This window comes from Porites lutea, chromosome 3 (assembly GCF_958299795.1).
Source record: "Porites lutea chromosome 3, jaPorLute2.1, whole genome shotgun sequence".
NCBI lineage: Eukaryota > Metazoa > Cnidaria > Anthozoa > Scleractinia > Poritidae > Porites > Porites lutea.
This window is the reverse complement of record NC_133203.1, coordinates 35,662,435-35,680,439: the sequence shown is the minus strand read 5'-3', so window position 1 is coordinate 35,680,439 and position 18,005 is coordinate 35,662,435. Positions and strand designations below refer to the sequence as shown.

At 38.4% G+C, this 18,005-nt stretch overlaps 1 protein-coding gene across 1 annotated transcript; it reads left to right on the top strand.

The window, feature by feature from the left end:
- Positions 1–4,484: 4,484 nt before the first annotated feature.
- On the top strand, positions 4,485–13,840 carry LOC140932216 (uncharacterized). The gene is made up of 4 exons (XM_073381849.1): positions 4,485–4,617; positions 11,116–11,325; positions 12,428–12,757; positions 13,416–13,840. Exons 1-4 carry the CDS (start codon positions 4,485–4,487, stop codon positions 13,838–13,840), a joined length of 1,098 nt encoding a protein of 365 aa, XP_073237950.1.
- The last annotated feature ends 4,165 nt before the right edge of the window (positions 13,841–18,005 follow it).

Here is an 18,005-nt window from a genome sequence, read left to right as displayed (position 1 = left end):
AATTTTTTCATAAACTTACCAATCTCAAGGTCAATTGTTAATAAATATACCCTGCAAGTTTCAAGAACATTGAAAACAGTGAAGGCTTTTAAAAAGGGCCTCCAATATAACAAGGCTTGTCAGAAAGTTTTGAAGTAGACGATTGAGTTGTCAAAGTAAGCAGCCAGTCCAGGGATATTTTATTTAAAAAACGTCATCTGCAAAGAAATGCCAAGCAGAGTAGCCGGCCAATACTAACCAAGTAGCCGGCACTTTTCACCGGCAGCAGGCTACTTTTGACAACCGTGTATAACCAAATTTTCCCTTAGTGAGTGTCCTCATTATTCAGTGGCATTGTTTTCAAGTTTTATATATATGCACATGTACAATTAGCAAAAGAAATAAATTTACATTTAAAAGAACTCTAAATTACTTTCCAAAGATATATCCGGAAAATGCTAATAATTGCCTTGTGTCATGGATAGCAGTGAGAATCGAAACGGTGAACATCACGGCTCATCATGTAGGATGTAATACAACTAACTTCATGTACAAGAGAACTACTGGAGAACTGACAATTTGACTAACAATAGATGACTGTTTAACTGTGACAATAGACGGATCAAAACGCACCAATTACTGATTACGAGTCGTCATAGCCAATAACATCATGGCTTAACTGACAGACGACCAATAACATTGCAACGTAATTGACCAATCAGATCAATAACCAGAGTATAATACCATCAACTGACGTGATACAACTCACTTTGACTCTGAAGATGACTACCGCACAGGTTATCGAAACTTAAGTCACTGTCAACAACAACAGTCCTATTCAGGACTACGTTCACCCGGATGATCAAACTCAACCTGCTTTTGAAATGACTCCTGGGTTCAAACCTTTCACAATTAATTATCTTACTTGGGTTACAACATCACAGCAACTTTTAGAAAGAGTTGCTGTGATTTTCTTAAAAGATTAGCTAGTTGTGTGGATAGCATGCTATTTCACTGCTTTTATGATTCTTAAAACTTTGTTTGAAAATACACTGTATTTCCAAAATGCCTTAATTGAGGCAATTATGGCAGGTACATAATCTCTTAAGCGTTTTCTTAAAAACACTCCTGGTACAGAGAAACACAAAGATAAATAAAAAATGTAATGGTGTCATTACATTGCCATGGTGACTCCGATAATTGCAATAAAACCCAGATCATAAGAAGTTTTCATCTTTATATAATACAGTTGGGGTAGCCTTTGTCCCATGGATATCTTTACTCATGCTGACATAGTTAACGCTCAAACTTGGGGGGTATCCCCCCTAAATCCACTCAAGCCACCTTAATTCTGGCTCTGTTCAACAAACTCTTAAAATAAAATTTTTAACAATTTGAAAGTCAACAGTTACATGTATTACAGTACCTCACTGTAACTATTTTCTTACTCTCTTTTTCTCTTGAGGGCATGACAAGTCATAAGAGGCCCAGTAGAGGTCAAATATCTGACATAAAGAGGACATAGCTTGATCCTCTTGTCTTGGCTTGAATGTGTTTTGCTAAAATAACATAGAAGAATTCCTCACATCAGATGTTGCCAGAAAGTATCTTTTCTATCTGCTTTTACTCACTGCCATAAGAGTTTCTGAGTTGCAAAACACACCCTAATACCAGACTCAGTTTGATTGGAGGGGGTGGGGGGGGGAGGTGATATTCTGCAGATTAATTTTGTTGGAAAAAAGTTTCGTAAGAAAATCTCTCTCTGATCATGAGCAAAAAATATAGTGTCAAGGTCATTTCATGCCAACGTAATTACTGAAATTTGTTTAACACCTTCTGGTAGTTTATTATTCAAAATCAAGACAAACTTGCAGAAATTATATTCTATACCTGATGCTATATGTGGTGTATGCGCTGTAGCTGAAATGCATTCTTGTCTTAAAACAGAGCTTTCTTTAGACTAATTTTTCTGTGCTGGAGACTTTCATTCTATTCCTCTAAACTACAATGAACAAGTTATTACTGGTGTTATTGTAATAATAAACTTTTAAGAGTATCCTTTCACTAAAATCTGTTATATTTGATTGTTGCATTGTCAAATAGAAGTCCATGACAGAAAATAGGATTTTGTACATATTTATGTTGCAGATTGGGTTCTCCCCACTTTGTTCAGGTATAGCAGATAACAAAAAGTAAATACTTTATGGAAAATGGAGTAAGTTTGAGGGCATTTAAAAAAGATCATTATTTTCGATTCAACATATATTTTGCTTTTTTTTATTGGTTGCCCATGGGAAAATTTAACCTGAGATCAGGTCCAATTTTAGCGGTTCTCAGAGCATGATCTCAGGTTAGGGAAAATTGGAATTTTAGGTGACATCTCTATTGCCTCTAAAAATATTACATGGCCATGGTTATATTTCCACTCGAGGAGTTCCAAACCATTTCATAAACGAACCTAGACTTGCATAATTATCATCACTCGGATAAGTAAATGTTAAAAACTGCACTTCAATACCAGCTTTAACACATTATAATGAATTGCCAACTGGTCTACTTGCATGTACTTGCATGCAGTGGTGCGTATAGTAACTGTAAGTACATGCAGATAATAAATAGTGGTAATACGCTCTTCTCACATATGGTAATATGCCCGTCTAACCTCGTTTACGGGTAAAAATTCTTTTGAAATTCAAATACGAAAACGTCGTCTGATTAGCATTTCAAAGGACTTTTTACTCAAAAACGAGGTTAGACGGGCATATTACCATACGTGAGAAGAGCGTATTTCCTGGCTACTTACTTTTGGATCAAAATCTCAGGCAAAAGACATCTCTTTCTGAGGGATGCCAAAGTCCTTCTGAGGGATTCCATTTGAAACACACCTCCTTCTAAGGATACCAAACCCCTTCTGAAACGTCTCCTTCGGAAGGATGCCAAAATCCTACTGAGAGATTCCATTTACGAGTTTCAAAATAGATAACTCCGTGGATTCTTCCCTCGGAGGAATTCCAAATTCGACTTCAGGTTACGTTTTTGCTTTCTTATGCTCTGATTTAATATCGAAAAATTCCACATTTTCAAGGAACAGTGGAATTTAAAATAATTCCATATGCCTTTTGCTTGCCGTTCCAATTCTTTACTCGTAAATTCTTTTAGAAAGTCAATGATCGAAAGATGCGCCATCTTGGCCATTTTGTCGATCAGGCAACTCTTGTTTCTAGTCCCCCTCGATCGCATCCTTCGCGTTCCCAACAGTTCGCGTTACCTAATCCTGTAGCACGCTCACTTTGTCACTATGATCTACTTGTTGCGCTTCTCCTGGAGTATAACAACGAACTAACATATCGAAATTCGGGAGCTGGAAGAATAGAGAACGCATATCGCTACCGCCATTCGCTACACAGAAATTGTTATACTGAATTATCTCAAATACGTGTTCGCTTTTAAAAAGAAATTACCTCATGAAGCGATGCAGTTTTTGATCGATCATCGGACTTCACTACCTTTTCTCGCTAACCAAATAATTAAGATTACATACCACATTTTTCCGACCTCTTATACACCTCTCCACTACTAAAGACTGATGCAGTAGACTCCGTTTCACACTTTTCCACCTCGTTCAACATAATGACAATTTTTGACCTGCCGTTACGAATAGAAAATGTTCTTCTCCAAGCATTCGAATCTATTCGAATCTAATGGATACAATGGATTCCATTGGAACGCCTTTTCACCCCCTTATACAACAGGAGTGGAATTTTCTAAGTCTCTCACGAATAGAAAAATGTACTTTTCCATCGGAATCTATTCGTTTCCAATGGATCCGATGGACTCCATCGGAACGACTTTCTACCCCCTCATAACGAATAGAAAATGAAGTTTTCCATCGGAATCTATTCGTGTCCAATGGATCCGATGGACTCCATCGGAACGACTTTCTACCCCCCATCCAACATGAGCGGAGTTTTTCTAAGTCTCTCACGAATAGAAAATAAACTTTTCCATGGGAATCTATTCGTGTCCAATGGATCCGATGGACTCCATCGGAACGACTTTCTACCCCCCATCCAACATGAGCGGAGTTTTTCTAAGTCTCTCACGAATAGAAAATAAACTTTTCCATGGGAATCTATTCGTGTCCAATGGATCCGATGGACTCCATTGGAACGACTTTCCACCCCCTCATCCAACATGAGCGGAATTTTTCTAAGTCTCTCACGAATAGAAAAATAAACTTTTCCATCGGAATCTATTCGTGTCCAATGCATCCGATGGACTCTATCGGAACGACTTTCCACCCCCTTATCCAACATGAGCGGAATTTTTCTAAGTCTCTCACGAATAGAAAAATGAACTTTTCCATCGGAATCTATTCGTGTCCAATGGATCCGATGGACTCCATCGGAACCACTCTCCACCCCCTCATCCAACATGAGCGGAATTTTTCTAAGTCTCTCACGAATAGAAAAATGTACTTTTCCATCGGAATCTATTCGTGTCCAATGGATCCGATCCGAACTCTTCGCATAAGTAAATCTAAAGACAAACATGAAGGGAAATACGAGTGCATGGCAGAAAATAGTATTCCTGGCTGGCCAAGTCCTGAACCTGTAATATTCGAACTGAGTCTTGAATGTGAGTGGGGACCCGAGGGGGTCGGGCATTCCCTATAATGGCTATGGGTGGGCGGCCCAAGCTCAGTGTGTGAGTTTAACCATTAACACATGTAGTTTCATATTACGTAATTTAAAATGGCCGTGAATATATTAACGATTTGTATGGGAATTCAGGTAAAAGATTCAAATCGATAAATACTCGCTAGAATGTTTCTATAAAATACAGCTTACCGTATTTACTTTGCTTGTTTTTGTTTGCTGTGTAGTTATTTCGCTTAAATCGCAATGGATCGGAAAAATAACCACACAGCAAACAAAAACAAGCAAAGTAAATACGGTAAGCTGTATTTTATTAAACATTCTAGCTAGTATTTACGACTTTCCACCCCCTCATCCAACATGAGCGGAATTTTTCTAAGTCTCTCACGAATAGAAAAATAAACTTTTCCATCGGAATCTATTCGTGTCCAATGCATCCGATGGACTCTATCGGAACGACTTTCCACCCCCTCATCCAACATGAGCGGAATTTTTCTAAGTCTCTCACGAATAGAAAAATGTACTTTTCCATCGGAATCTATTCGTGTCCAATGGATCCGATGGACTCCATCGGAACCACTTTCCACTCCCTCATCCAACATGAGCGGAATTTTTCTAAGTCTCTCACGAATAGAAAAATGAACTTTTCCATCGGAATCTATTCGTGTCCAATGGATCCGATGGACTCCATCGGAACCACTCTCCACCCCCTCATCCAACATGAGCGGAATTTTTCTAAGTCTCTCACGAATAGAAAAATGTACTTTTCCATCGGAATCTATTCGTTTCCAATGGATCCGATGGACTCCATCGGAACAACTTTCCACTCCCTCATCCAACATGAGCGGAATTTTTCTAAGTCTCTCACGAATAGAAAATGAACTTTTCCATCGGAATCTATTCGTGTCCAATGGATCCGATGGACTCTATCGGAACGACTTTCCACCCCCTCATCCAACATGAGCGGAATTTTTCTAAGTCTCTCACGAATAGAAAATGAACTTTTCCATCGGAATCTATTCGTGTCCAATGCATCCAATACACTTGGTAGGACTTTACACCACTAGACTTCCGGTTTTCCGATGGAAAGCAAGGGGATACGACTGGATTCTGGTCGACAGTATTGGACAACCCTCCGAGATGGTTCATTTACATGAAAATTGAAGTCACCCGTGATCAAAAGCCTGCCAGAGGAAACTGAGAAGTGTTCAAGCAGATCGTTGAAATCATGAAAGAACTGGGCGGAAGTAAGTTTATTAACTTTTGACGAAGGAGGGCGGTAAACAACTGCAATTCTAACAACAGTTGGTGAAGTGTGCAGTTTCACCTCCAAGTATTCAAAAGAGGCATAACTGTTACAATCAACCCTTTCGATTTTCAGGCTTGTGTTATATAACAGGCCAATACCATCACCAGATCGTTTTTCTCGGTACGTGGTTGAAAGAATATGCCCAGGGACTCAGCTCATTCACAACACGATTGGATTGCCCATCTGATTTGGTCCAAGTTTCAGTAGTCCCCAAGATGTCAATTTGATGATCAACTGCGTAGTCTTTGATAAATAGTGCCTTATTACTTATAGAGCGCGCATTTAAAAGACACATAGACATATGGCGGGCATTGCTGGCTTTTAAAGGCAATCGCTGAATGGTAATCAGGTTATTAGGATTAACCCTGACCAGGTCGCCGAGGATTGGCTAAAACAGTAGATAGGGTTTTAATCGCAGGCAAAAGAAAGTTGATTTTGTTTCTCGGTACGCTAAAACTAGCAGAAGAGTATGGAGTATGAAAACTAATAACTCAGTAACGACCTCAACGCGGAATTGCCCTTAGGCCGTTAGCGTCAGTTTAATTACTTCAGAACCGTTAAAGCACACTGGTAAACAAAACAACAGAAATTGCACGAAGAACAATTTACAACTGAAGTAAGAAAAAAAAAAATACTAGTGAGGATCGTCCCTTATTCAACATGACCCTTCTTTAGGCTGGGAGTGAGCGAGTGCTAATTTTGGAGGGAATACTGATGGCGGCTGCAAGAGTACTGGCCTTCAAACATATTACAGTATTTGAGATCAGTTATACTTATAGTATTTGTGCAACTAAACGATTTAATTTTAGTTTTCATTTAGGAAACGCAAAAATTTAAAAACACTGTTTAAAAAGAGAGCGAAGAGAGTATGAAAGCTTTTAGGCGTAGGTTCGGAATAAATAGTTCAGGAAATTTGCCACCGACACTGGCGTTGTTGCAAGGTGGTTTGAAAAATGACTTAAATAATTAAAAGTATGCTAATTTATTCCGATAATTTAGCTCTCTCTTATATTCAGCGTCTTAAAAATACAGCCGGAGTTCTCCTTGCGACACTCTCATAAGCGACCACCTCTAATTACAAGCGGCATTCAGTGAAACACCGTTTGAACTGACTTTTAAAAGCGCTGTAATGTTAAGCTCTCTTAAACAACAGTTCCTGTAAGCGGACCACTCTTGTGAATCACTAGCTGGACCGTTTCATTTGTTTTTTAGTTCTTCAAGAACCGACCCCTACGTCGGCACTTAAATAAAAGCATTAACTTCATGATTAAAATTTGAGGTAATGCATAGCAAAAGCGCGAATGGTTCGTTGATTTGGAATGACCAAAGTTATTTAAAAAGAAACTACTTAATATTCTTTTACCTAAATGTTTTCGTAATAAAGAACACATGCCTAGGTGCTTAACAGCCCGTAATTTTGTGTTGCTCCTACGTAAAAATCCTAGTCGAGTGTGAAAAGAGAGTGAGAGACTAGGGAGAGCTCCGGGCCTGTAAAGAGACTGTTTCCTAATCTAACATATTCCCAAGTTTTTTGCTAAGCTATCGTTAGTGACCGCCATTGAGAAACGGCGAGCACTAGTTGAATGAAAATGCCGGCTCATTTTATTTTACATAAGAAACCTGAAACTAAGGTTAAGGTTACGAGAGCTAATTTTGGCAACTGCCAATTAGTTAGCCATAGGCAACCAGAGCGCCTAAAATCTGAATACCTACAGCAAAATTTCTTGTCTTCGGAAATAGCGAAGAATTAAATTTCCCAACTAAGTGTTCGGCTTTAGTCCGTGGGTGATAAAATGGGGATCAAATACAGTTTAAACTTCTATGGCGGAAGGCACAAAGGGCAATTAATATGTAATTATCTGTAACTGAATACAACTCGAAGGAGGGCCTTCTCCGATAAAACTGACGTTAAAACCGAGATGTTTTAATTGTTCAGTTACAACTAGGCTCCCGTATCCATGCAACTGACTATCTCAGCTCGATGCAATCTGTCCGTGGGATGTTAGTTACACGAGTTTTTTGAGGACACGCAGTGAATTGCATTAATTGATCGAGACAGTTGATTACTAGCTTCAAGTCGCTCAAACAGAAAACAGGTATACAGCAAACATGAAGAACGACTGCGTACGAAAAGATCTCAAAGTTTAATTGTTTCTGTTTTTTCTCTGACAACTCTTAGGATTCAAGGCACGTCATCTTTGTAAGACATATAGTGGTATTTTCTCGCTATATGTGCATCAGTAGACCGGAAAAAAAAAATTCCCTATTTAGCGTCGCTCTCGGTCCTTGTTTCACTGACAAGAAACAAGAGGCAGGACATCTCTGCGTTATGTCACTAATGTTTTAAAAAGCTTGAATAAAACTTAATGTAAACTCCCCAGCAAGCACCAAGAAGAAAGCAAGCCGGGTTATTTTTCAGCTGTCGAAGAAGGACACAAAGGGTGATAAACGGGTCTGTGTTTGCAAAGTGAACATCGACTGTTGACGCCACAAAAGTAAACAGAAAAATGAGTCATTTTCTAATTAATTTTTCTTGCATTTGCATATAAAAGCTAACTGAAAACGACGTTTCCAATAACTAGAATCGATCGTTAACAAAAGGGACCAAAACATTTTCTTACAAATCGTTAATCTCCCAAACATTTGGACCAAGTAATTTAAGACTGAGTTCCAAATTCTTCCAGGAAAGGATAAATCTTTATATTTATCGAATCTTTCTCCAAAAAGCGGACAATTGACTACCACTTTGCTTTCAGAATGTTATCGGGTTAAATCGGGTTGTGGCTATTACCTGCCTGTTTTGTTTTTGTATTTTTGAGGCGTTTATATAAACCGGGGCGCCGGTTAATGGGGAAGAAAGATTCACGGGCCATTGACCTCCTAAATGGCAGGAAAATTCGATCGGCAATAAATTCTCGCTAACAAAATAACTATATACTATATAGCTGGCTGATTATATTCCGGTCATTAACTGTTTTTTGTGTAAGTTATTTGTTTGTTTGGTGTCTTTTTTAGTTTAGTTTTTTTTGTGTGGCTGTATTTTGCTTCTTTGTTGATTTGTTAGTTTGTTTTCTTTGGTGGGGAACCGGTTGGACTAATCAACTTCCCAACGCTCTAAAATGCAGGCACGAACGTAAAATGTAATCTTACAGCCTCGACGTGGCATTGCTCGTTGCATGTTAGGCTCAATTTCACCTGCACTTCGTTAAAAATGATCAGAACAACAAAACAAATATAAACAATACAATTTGTATCGGAAGTCAAAAAAAATATCTACTGCCTATATCCACCTCATTCAACATCAGTTAACAAGGAAGTCATTGATGATTTCGGTGGGAACTGCAACGGAGACTCTGTTAGTGACGAAAAAGGGCAACTCACCACTCACACTGAGCCATTGAGTTGGGCTAATTAGTCATGAATGTGCCAAAAAAGCAGCATAATAATAGAAAAAACGGGCGATTTTGGCGTAGCAGAGTGAATAAAATCGTCATTTCGGTACTTTAAAAGGTGAATTCTTTAACATTATAGAGCGGATTCTTTAAGTTAAAGGATTAATCTATCATTCCACCTAAATTTCAAGTAAAATAAATGAGAATTGGGTGCAGACTTTTAACATTGAAAATCAGGCTTTTTACTGTATTTTCAGTATGGAAAACGACCCTTGTCCAAGTTAAACATCGAATTTCTTCAAAATAGTCAGAAATCTTCAGATTATATAGCGGATTATTTAAGACAAAGGCCTTACCTACACGTGGATAGCTTTTTCGAGAAATTTTGACTCGATTAAGTTGCAGACTTTTAAGACCCTGTTTACATGGGGTGGGGGACCCCGGTCTAGTGGGGTAAGTTTCTTTTGTTTTGTGTCCCCCAGAGCGTGAAAACAAAAGAAACTTACCCCACTAGACCGGGGTCCCCCACTCCATGTAAACAGGCCCTAAGTTTCACAATATGAATTTTAAAGTTAGCGCGCAGTCGGAGTGAAGTCATTGTCTTAGCCAAAACAATGGTTGCCATGAAAAAACAATACTCGGTCGCTTTGAACAGCAGACAACAAATTGCGGCTTGCGTTTGCTAATCTGATTCACTCTTAACTACATAGTTATACAGTTTTGGTTATGATATAAGCTTATCTAGGTTCAGATTGATTATTGGCTGTTTCATCTACGCGAATATCACCATTTTCGACTCTGTTTTCGACTGAAAATTTACGTAGAGCGTCCAATTCTCTTTATAGAGCGCGGCACAACTTTTACAATGAATATTTCTTGCTATCGTTGTCTATATTAAACGTCCTTCTTTTTTTGACGTCAATCTCTTAATTGTGCGTCCGACAGGTGTATTGAGGAGACTAACTTCCGATGCGAAAGGGCCGATTCTAAACTTCGCACTGATCAATCTAGTTGTGCGTTATCTTCGCTCACAGGCAAACTGACTTCTTTTTTTTCTCTACCGCCGTCTTACTCATGGAGTAATCAGTTAGAGCTCCGTCAAAACTCTAATGCGAGGAAACGAAACTAAAATTTTCGACTCACCTTAAAGTCAGTTATCTGTAAGGAGTAATTAAAATACTCAGGGTGTACATTCTTTGTTACAACTCTCCGACATGAAAATGAGAAGACAAAATGTTTAGTGGCAATTTATTGCAAATGAATTATAATGCTATTCGAGAGACAGTAGACGAGATAAATGATAAATATTGTGTCTTTTTTTTTTCTGCCCCGATAGAACTGCGCAAAATTAAGCTGGAATGTCTTTAACAGACCCAAAGTTTGAACTAAAAAGGACATAAATAGTGCCACGTGAAAGTACTGCTGAAGAGGTTTTAAATGGTAACACCATAGGACTTCATCCACAGACGCAAAAGTTAGAACTACATACTAAATAAATTTCTGATGAAAATTTACGAGAGGAGGTAAGCTTGTTAAGAACTTAGAAATATTTTGAATGAATAATAAAATAATTATGGAATTCGCCTTCCGTATGATGTGAAGAATTATTCTGATCTCGGAGGCTGTTATCCACCGAGGCAGCCTCGAGCTACATAATTCTTTAGATAACAACTCGGCCTCACTCAATAATTTTTGAATAGACAACGAAGGATACAGTTAGTTAAGTATTTTTTCTAACAAAACTTTCATATATTGTTCACCTTCTTTCACTCTACAGATGTATCAGCTGCGAATAACTTCAGCCCCGACTGTGAGATAAGAGAATCTTGCTCCCGGTCAAGCGAGTGTCTTGTAAATCAGATTACAGTAGATCCAAACTCTAATGTTAACCTCAACTGCTCGATCAAACCTGGCGGAGTGACAAGAGGAATAAACTGGGGCAACCTTACCAATGATGGCATGGTATTACAGCAAAACAGTTCAGCAGGTGGAAATGAGTGATGTCAATGCACCCACATATATTTTGCACGTAAGGCGTGTTGGTTAAAAATGTTGCCCTCCTTTAATTCTTGAGTGTGCATGTGTTATTGCATTAACCAAAAGCCGGTTTAACCACGAGCAGAACCAGGAGCCCATAAACCGGAGCGACAACTGTTTTCACTGGCCCGTCATTTTAACAAACCAGTTAGAAAAACCAAAACCCCTAAAATAGCCTTTTTGACCTTAAGTTTTTCTTTGTCACGTCTTTATAATGTGCTCATGAGAGGAGCGGACCTTCCATTTTCGCGGGAAAAGTACTCTAAAATGTATCTAAAAATAAAAGGCTCCTTCAAAACGCCGCGGACATAGGCCTAGTCCGGGAGTTAATCATATAATGTTATGAATGCGCTGCATTATATTTATTTTTTTCAGTATGGTCTAGCACATCTAAGAAAAATATCTCAAAGCTGCAAGAATCCAGAATATCCCAGTAAAAATCATTCCAATATATGAAAATTTAACCCTATATTTGGCCATATAATTCCACAGTTTACCCAAGCTCGAAATATGACCATGACAAAAAGACTGATCGCACCAATAACCTTACGAGTCTTCATAGCTAATAACATCACTGCTTAACCGACAGACGACCAATAACATCGCGACTTAATTGATCAATCAGGTAAATAACCAGAGTTAGATATCATCAACTGACGTGATACAACTCACTCTGAAGATGGCCAGCGCACAGGTTGTCGAAACGTCAGTCACTGTCAACAACAGTCCTTAATTCAAAACTACGTTAACCCGGACGATCGACATACTCAACCTTCTTATTACGACACTAAAGGATTTTAACAGATTATTGCTATATTTCGAGAAAATTCCCAGTTTATAAATTTCATTTCATCATTATCCTGTTGTTAAGGAGCGGCGATGTCAACAGAGCATGGCTCTAAAATTAAGTTCAAAGTTAGATGCGTTGCTTCATGCACTACAGCCAAAGTTATGAAGCATCAAACACGAAGAGGTAAGACCTTGAGAAATGGGCGCCTCAGCCTCCTTGAATTTACGTGTGTCATGACCATATCAGTATTTTACTGTTTTAGGTAAAGTGACGTATGTTGATAGCGGCACTTGTTCAAGTTCCCCAAAAGAGTATACACGAGACAGTCGAACAGAAGTTTGCTGTGCTTTCAGAGGATGGCCTCTACCTCGCATAATTTGGAGGAAGAACAAACCAGATGCAAAACGAATCGTCAACGGTTCTGACGGTTTTTCTCTTTCAGAGATGCTAGAGGGAAACGACACGCTACGTTCTTTTCTTCGCATAAGTAAATCTAAAGACAAACATGAAGGGAAATACGAGTGCATTGCAGAAAATAGTATTCCTGGCTGGCCAAGTCCTGAACCTGTAATATTCGAACTGAGTCTTGAATGTGAGTGGGGACCCGAGGGGGTCGGGCATTCCCTATAATGGCTATGGGTGGGCGGCCCAAGCTCAGTGTGTGAGTTTAACCATTAACACATGTAGTTTCATATTGCGTAATTTAAAATGGCCGTGAATATATTAACGATTTGTATGGGACTTCAGGTAAAAGATTCAAATCGATAAATACTCGCTAGAATGTTTCTATAAAATACAGCTTACCGTATTTACTTTGCTTGTTTTTGTTTGCTGTGTAGTTATTTCGCTTAAATCGCAATGGATCGGAAAAATAACCACACAGCAAACAAAAACAAGCAAAGTAAATACGGTAAGCTGTATTTTATTAAACATTCTATCTAGTATTTATCGATTTGAATCTTTTACCTGAATTCCCATGCAAATCCTTTATATTCACGGCCATTTTAAATTACACAATATGAAACTACATGTGTTAATGATTAAAGTCACACACTGAGCTTGGGCCACCTGTGCCCCTTCCCTTATCTGAAGCTCTGTATCCGCCACTTGTTCGGGTATATGAACGGGTAGGGATTTCACTACTTGAAGTATATAAAAAAGCGTAGGGAAATCTGCCGTTTTGGTCTGTAAAAATAATTAATTATATTGTCAATTGACGTTTATTTTATTTGCAATCTTATTTGCTACAGGTCCGTCCCCTAAAAAACCAAATATTTCCTCTCCCATGGTGACTGCAAGTGCGTCTTCCAACGCCAGTTTAATATGTTTGGTTGAAATTGATCCGGATGGCTGTGCATATAGCCTAGAATTACAATGGAGGCATTTGCGTTTCAACAGTTCAGTGGTAATAAAAGGCGATGAAAAGTATGAAATACAAGAAAAGAAGACGGACACCAAGTGCAAAATAGAGTTTATCCTTACTATTAATAACGTCACTAAAGATGACGAGGCGAAGTACAGCTGTAACTCAGTCTGTAGAGTGGGTCCTGGATTCGTAAAGTCGGCCACCATTGAGTTAAGAGTAGGAGGTGAAGAAGAAGGTAATTTAAAGGGTATCTCCGTAAAACCAGTAACAGGCCCGGAACACCCTCAGGACGCCCCCGGACACCCATGACAGGCTAGACGCCCCGGAATACCCTAAAAAATATATCAATTAAGACTTGATTGGATCCATTGTGGGATTTGAAGTATTAACACGACTTGATGTCATGGTTTTGAATAAAACAATCAACGTCTGCTGTTCTTTATGTCGGTGCGTAGCAATGATCCTGGAATTAAGTATTTATTATATATTACTGACATGTACAGTACTATGGTACCATCGCCGGTGCACTGTTAATGTTCACAACCTTGTTTGAGACCTTAAATGCAACAGGCTGCTGGTCCAAATAAACAAGCCTGTTCCATACCCTGCAGCTGGGCGGCACATATGAGTTTGACGCAAATAAAGGAGAGCCGGCCGGGACTTACCGTATAAATTAATCGAATAAAAAACTCTCCAAAAGGTTTTCAAAAGGCAAATTTTAGGAAGCTATTTCTTTGGTAATTTCCTCACAATGCCTGAAAAATTCAAATTCAGCCGACTTAAGGTCGAATCTGGGCGGCATATGTCTGCAGCGGCATCGTTTCGTAGAGAACATCAAATCAGATGGTAAACATTTAGACTGATTAATATTCTTCAAATGCCATATAACCTTTTAGCCAACAGTATTTTACTGTACATGATTTTTTTTCAACGTCAGTAGCTCTTTCAGCGTATCTCAAACCAAAAGGCTATTAAATATTCAACAGAGGTCTACGGACTAACTTAAAATCTTCGGAAGTCGCATTGGCAAGTCGTCAATCTCACCCAAACTCCGTTTTTCCAGTTTAGATAAAATGTAATAATTGATTCATTGATAATATTTCAGGGTTTTTTTTAATCATTATTTTGATTTTGTTATTCAATGGTGTTCCTGCAGGGTTCAGGCTGTCAGAGGGTATTCAAGGATATTCCGGGCAGTGTTATGATGGTGTCCCGGGGTGTTCCGGCAGTGTTTCGAGGGTGTTCTGGGGGTGTTGCGGGAATGTTCCAGGGTGTTCCGGCACACTAATTACAATGCCAGAATGAATGATGGAATATCGTAAGGTTGTTCGATCTGTTGTGTATGTGGTGTTACCGATTCAAGTGAAACTTCTTCAGCAGTACTTCGGCATAGTTGTAATGTTTTAGGACACAAAGTCAGAACACAAAGTCAGTTCGTAGTTCGCCAACTTTTTACTGCGCCCTCTCACATTCTACGCTAGTGCCTATTACACAGTGGCGTACTATTTATTTAGTATGTAGCTCTAACTTTTGAGTCTGTGTGTGTAATCCTATGGTGTGACCATTCAAATGAAACCTCTTCAGCATAAATTTACACATGGTACTATTTTTTTAGTTTGTAGTTCTAACTTTTGAGTCTGTGGATGAAATCCTATGGTATGACTATTCAAATGAATCCTCAGCGACTTCAACAGTACTTTCACCTAATGGTACTATTTATTTAGTATGTAGTAGTTCTCTTTTTGTGTATGTGGATGAAATCCTATGGTGTGACCATTCAGATTTATTTATTTTATTTTGTTTGCCACACAATAATAATTACAAAAAATATAGGAAAAGTTATAGTGGCGAGGAGACCTAACAGAAACTATAGGAGCTTATGAGAGGTTACGTAAGGCCCCCTCGAGCTATGGGCTAGAGCTGTTTAACATCAATTGAAGAAAAGATGGCGAAAAGTCGAATATGGAAAGATTGATGAACTGTTTTCATATTTACTCAATAATTTAATCTTCAGTATTTTCTTAAAAGAGGAAGGGGATCGAGAGGTGATGACCTCGCTGTCAAATGAATTTAAAAACTTAGGTCCTTGAAAAAAGGCAGAGAACTTCTTACTGTTTGTTCGACAATACTGTAGACGGTAGGCCTGGGAATTTCTTTATTGTAAGAGTGGAATTGGTTGCTTTGGGAAAAATCGTTATTAAACCTTGGAGGTAAAAAGGAATTTTTGTAAGAAAACATAAATTGGTCTAGTTGTAGCAAATAGATATCATTGAATTTTAGAATACCGAGGTCTGTAAAGATGGAGTCTGTATGAGCTTTGAAATTCGATTTATTAATAATTCTAATAATGCACTTTTGCAGGATAACCAGACGGCGGAGATTGGTTTAATAGGTCGAAGCCCAAACTATATTACAGTAGTAGAAATAAGGATAATTTAAGGAATAGTCGAGCATACGTAGAGACGTTTTAGGAAGAAAGAAGCTGCATCTAGATATTATACCGATTGACTTTGCAACTTTATTTGCAACGTGTGATATTTCCGACTTCCAGTTTAGGTGCAACCTCTTCGGCAGAACTTTTACATGGTACTCTTTATTTAGTACGTAGTTCTAACTTTTGAGTCTGTGTATGAAATCCTAAGATGTGACCATTCAAATGAAACCTCTTCAGCAGTTTCACCTCCAAGTATCGTTTACAAAATTGAAGATGTGCCTTCTCGATTTGTGAGCCGTCCCAGGTCTTAAAGTCTGGTTTGGCATACACCCCCCAAATTTCACTGTTAAATGTTAGAATAGGGGAGATCATAGTATCAAATATTTTACAGGCGAGAGCTGCTTTTAGTTTGCTAAGGTTTGTGAGTCGTCTCAAGCTGAAGAGGGCATGAAGAGCTTTCTCCTTGAGATGTTCACGTGACACTGAAAAATTTCCCGATGAGGACATTCGAGTTACTAAGTAAGTGTACTCTTGTACAACATCAATTATTTGACTATCTATGAGAAAGTGAAAATCCGCATTTTTTTCTCGCACGTTTCTGAAAAAGTATAATTTTTGTTTTCTTGGGATTGATTTCCATCATCCATGAAGTACAGAATGAAGATAGTTTATCGAGGCAATTTTGTAGTCCTGTTTTGGATCGTGATAAAATGATTAAATCGTCTGCATATAATAAAGAATGCAGTTTTACAACGTTTGGCAAAACAAAAGGATGAGATAATGTATTTTCAAATGCGAAAGGTAGGTCGTTAATATAAAGATTAAAAAGCAGTGGACTTAAGATACAGCCTTGCCGTACACCTCTCGCATAACGGAATGATTGCTTTTGTTTTTGGGCAATTTTAATTGAGCAGGAAGAGTTGTGATATAAGATTTTAATTAAGTTATAAAAAGAACCACCAACATCAATTTGTACTGAGTCAAAAGCTTTTTTGAAATCTACAAAACAAGCGTAGATCTTTTCGTTGTGATTATGAACGTACTTATCTATCAAGGTTCGGAGAGTGAAGACGTGGTCTGCTGTGCGGTTATTGGGTAAAAAACCAATTTGAGAATTGTGGAGTATATTCAAAGAAACGATATACTCGAGAAGTCGTTGGTTTAAGATAGAACAAAATAGTTTTCCTAGGCAGCTGAAGACACAGATACCCCGGTAGTTTGCCGGATCGCTTCGTCCGCGCGATTTATGAATGGAAGTAATAAGACCACCACACCAAGTCTGTGGCATGGTCCCTTGATTAAGAATTGAGCTGAATTGAGTTAAATAATTTTTCATTTACGGGCATCAGTGTATCAATACTAGCTTTTTTTATCTGAAAATGGTGATTTACTATTCTTTAACTTTTCCGCAGCTTTACGTATTTCTCTTTCAGTTATCATGAAATCTAAGGGACGAGAGTGTTGACCATGGCATTCATTTTGTCGTAGTTCATTGCAAATGTTTTGCTGCGTTGGGTTAAGAGGTTAATTTGAATGAGGATTGTGGAAATATTGTAGCTAATTTTCCTCCGAGATTGATGGAACATCTTCTCCTTTTCTAGTGTCGTCCATCGATTTGAGACATTGCCAGAAAGTTTTCGCGTCTGAATTGTCTGCAGTGTTTTCTAGCTCAGAAATCTTGGCATTGTAATAATCATTCTTTTTAGAATTAAGTAATTTCTTGTATTGAGCCAGAGTATCATGGTATTGCTCACGTATGATAGTATTCAAAGGGTCTTGATGTTTCTTGCTAGCTAGTTTTCGTAATTCATGCCTTTTCAAACGACATTCTTTATTGCTTACCCATAGTTCTCCCTGAACCGCGCGCGACATTTTCGCTATCATAACATAATGCAGAGAAAAGATTACGAGGATTAATTCTAACAATCCTGGCAAAAGAAAAATGCTTTGATTTTTACTTTGATTTTTAGGTGTGCCGACCACGTCTTCAGATCCAACAGGTCAGTGAAAGTTAAACCATGGTGCTAACGACATAACTTT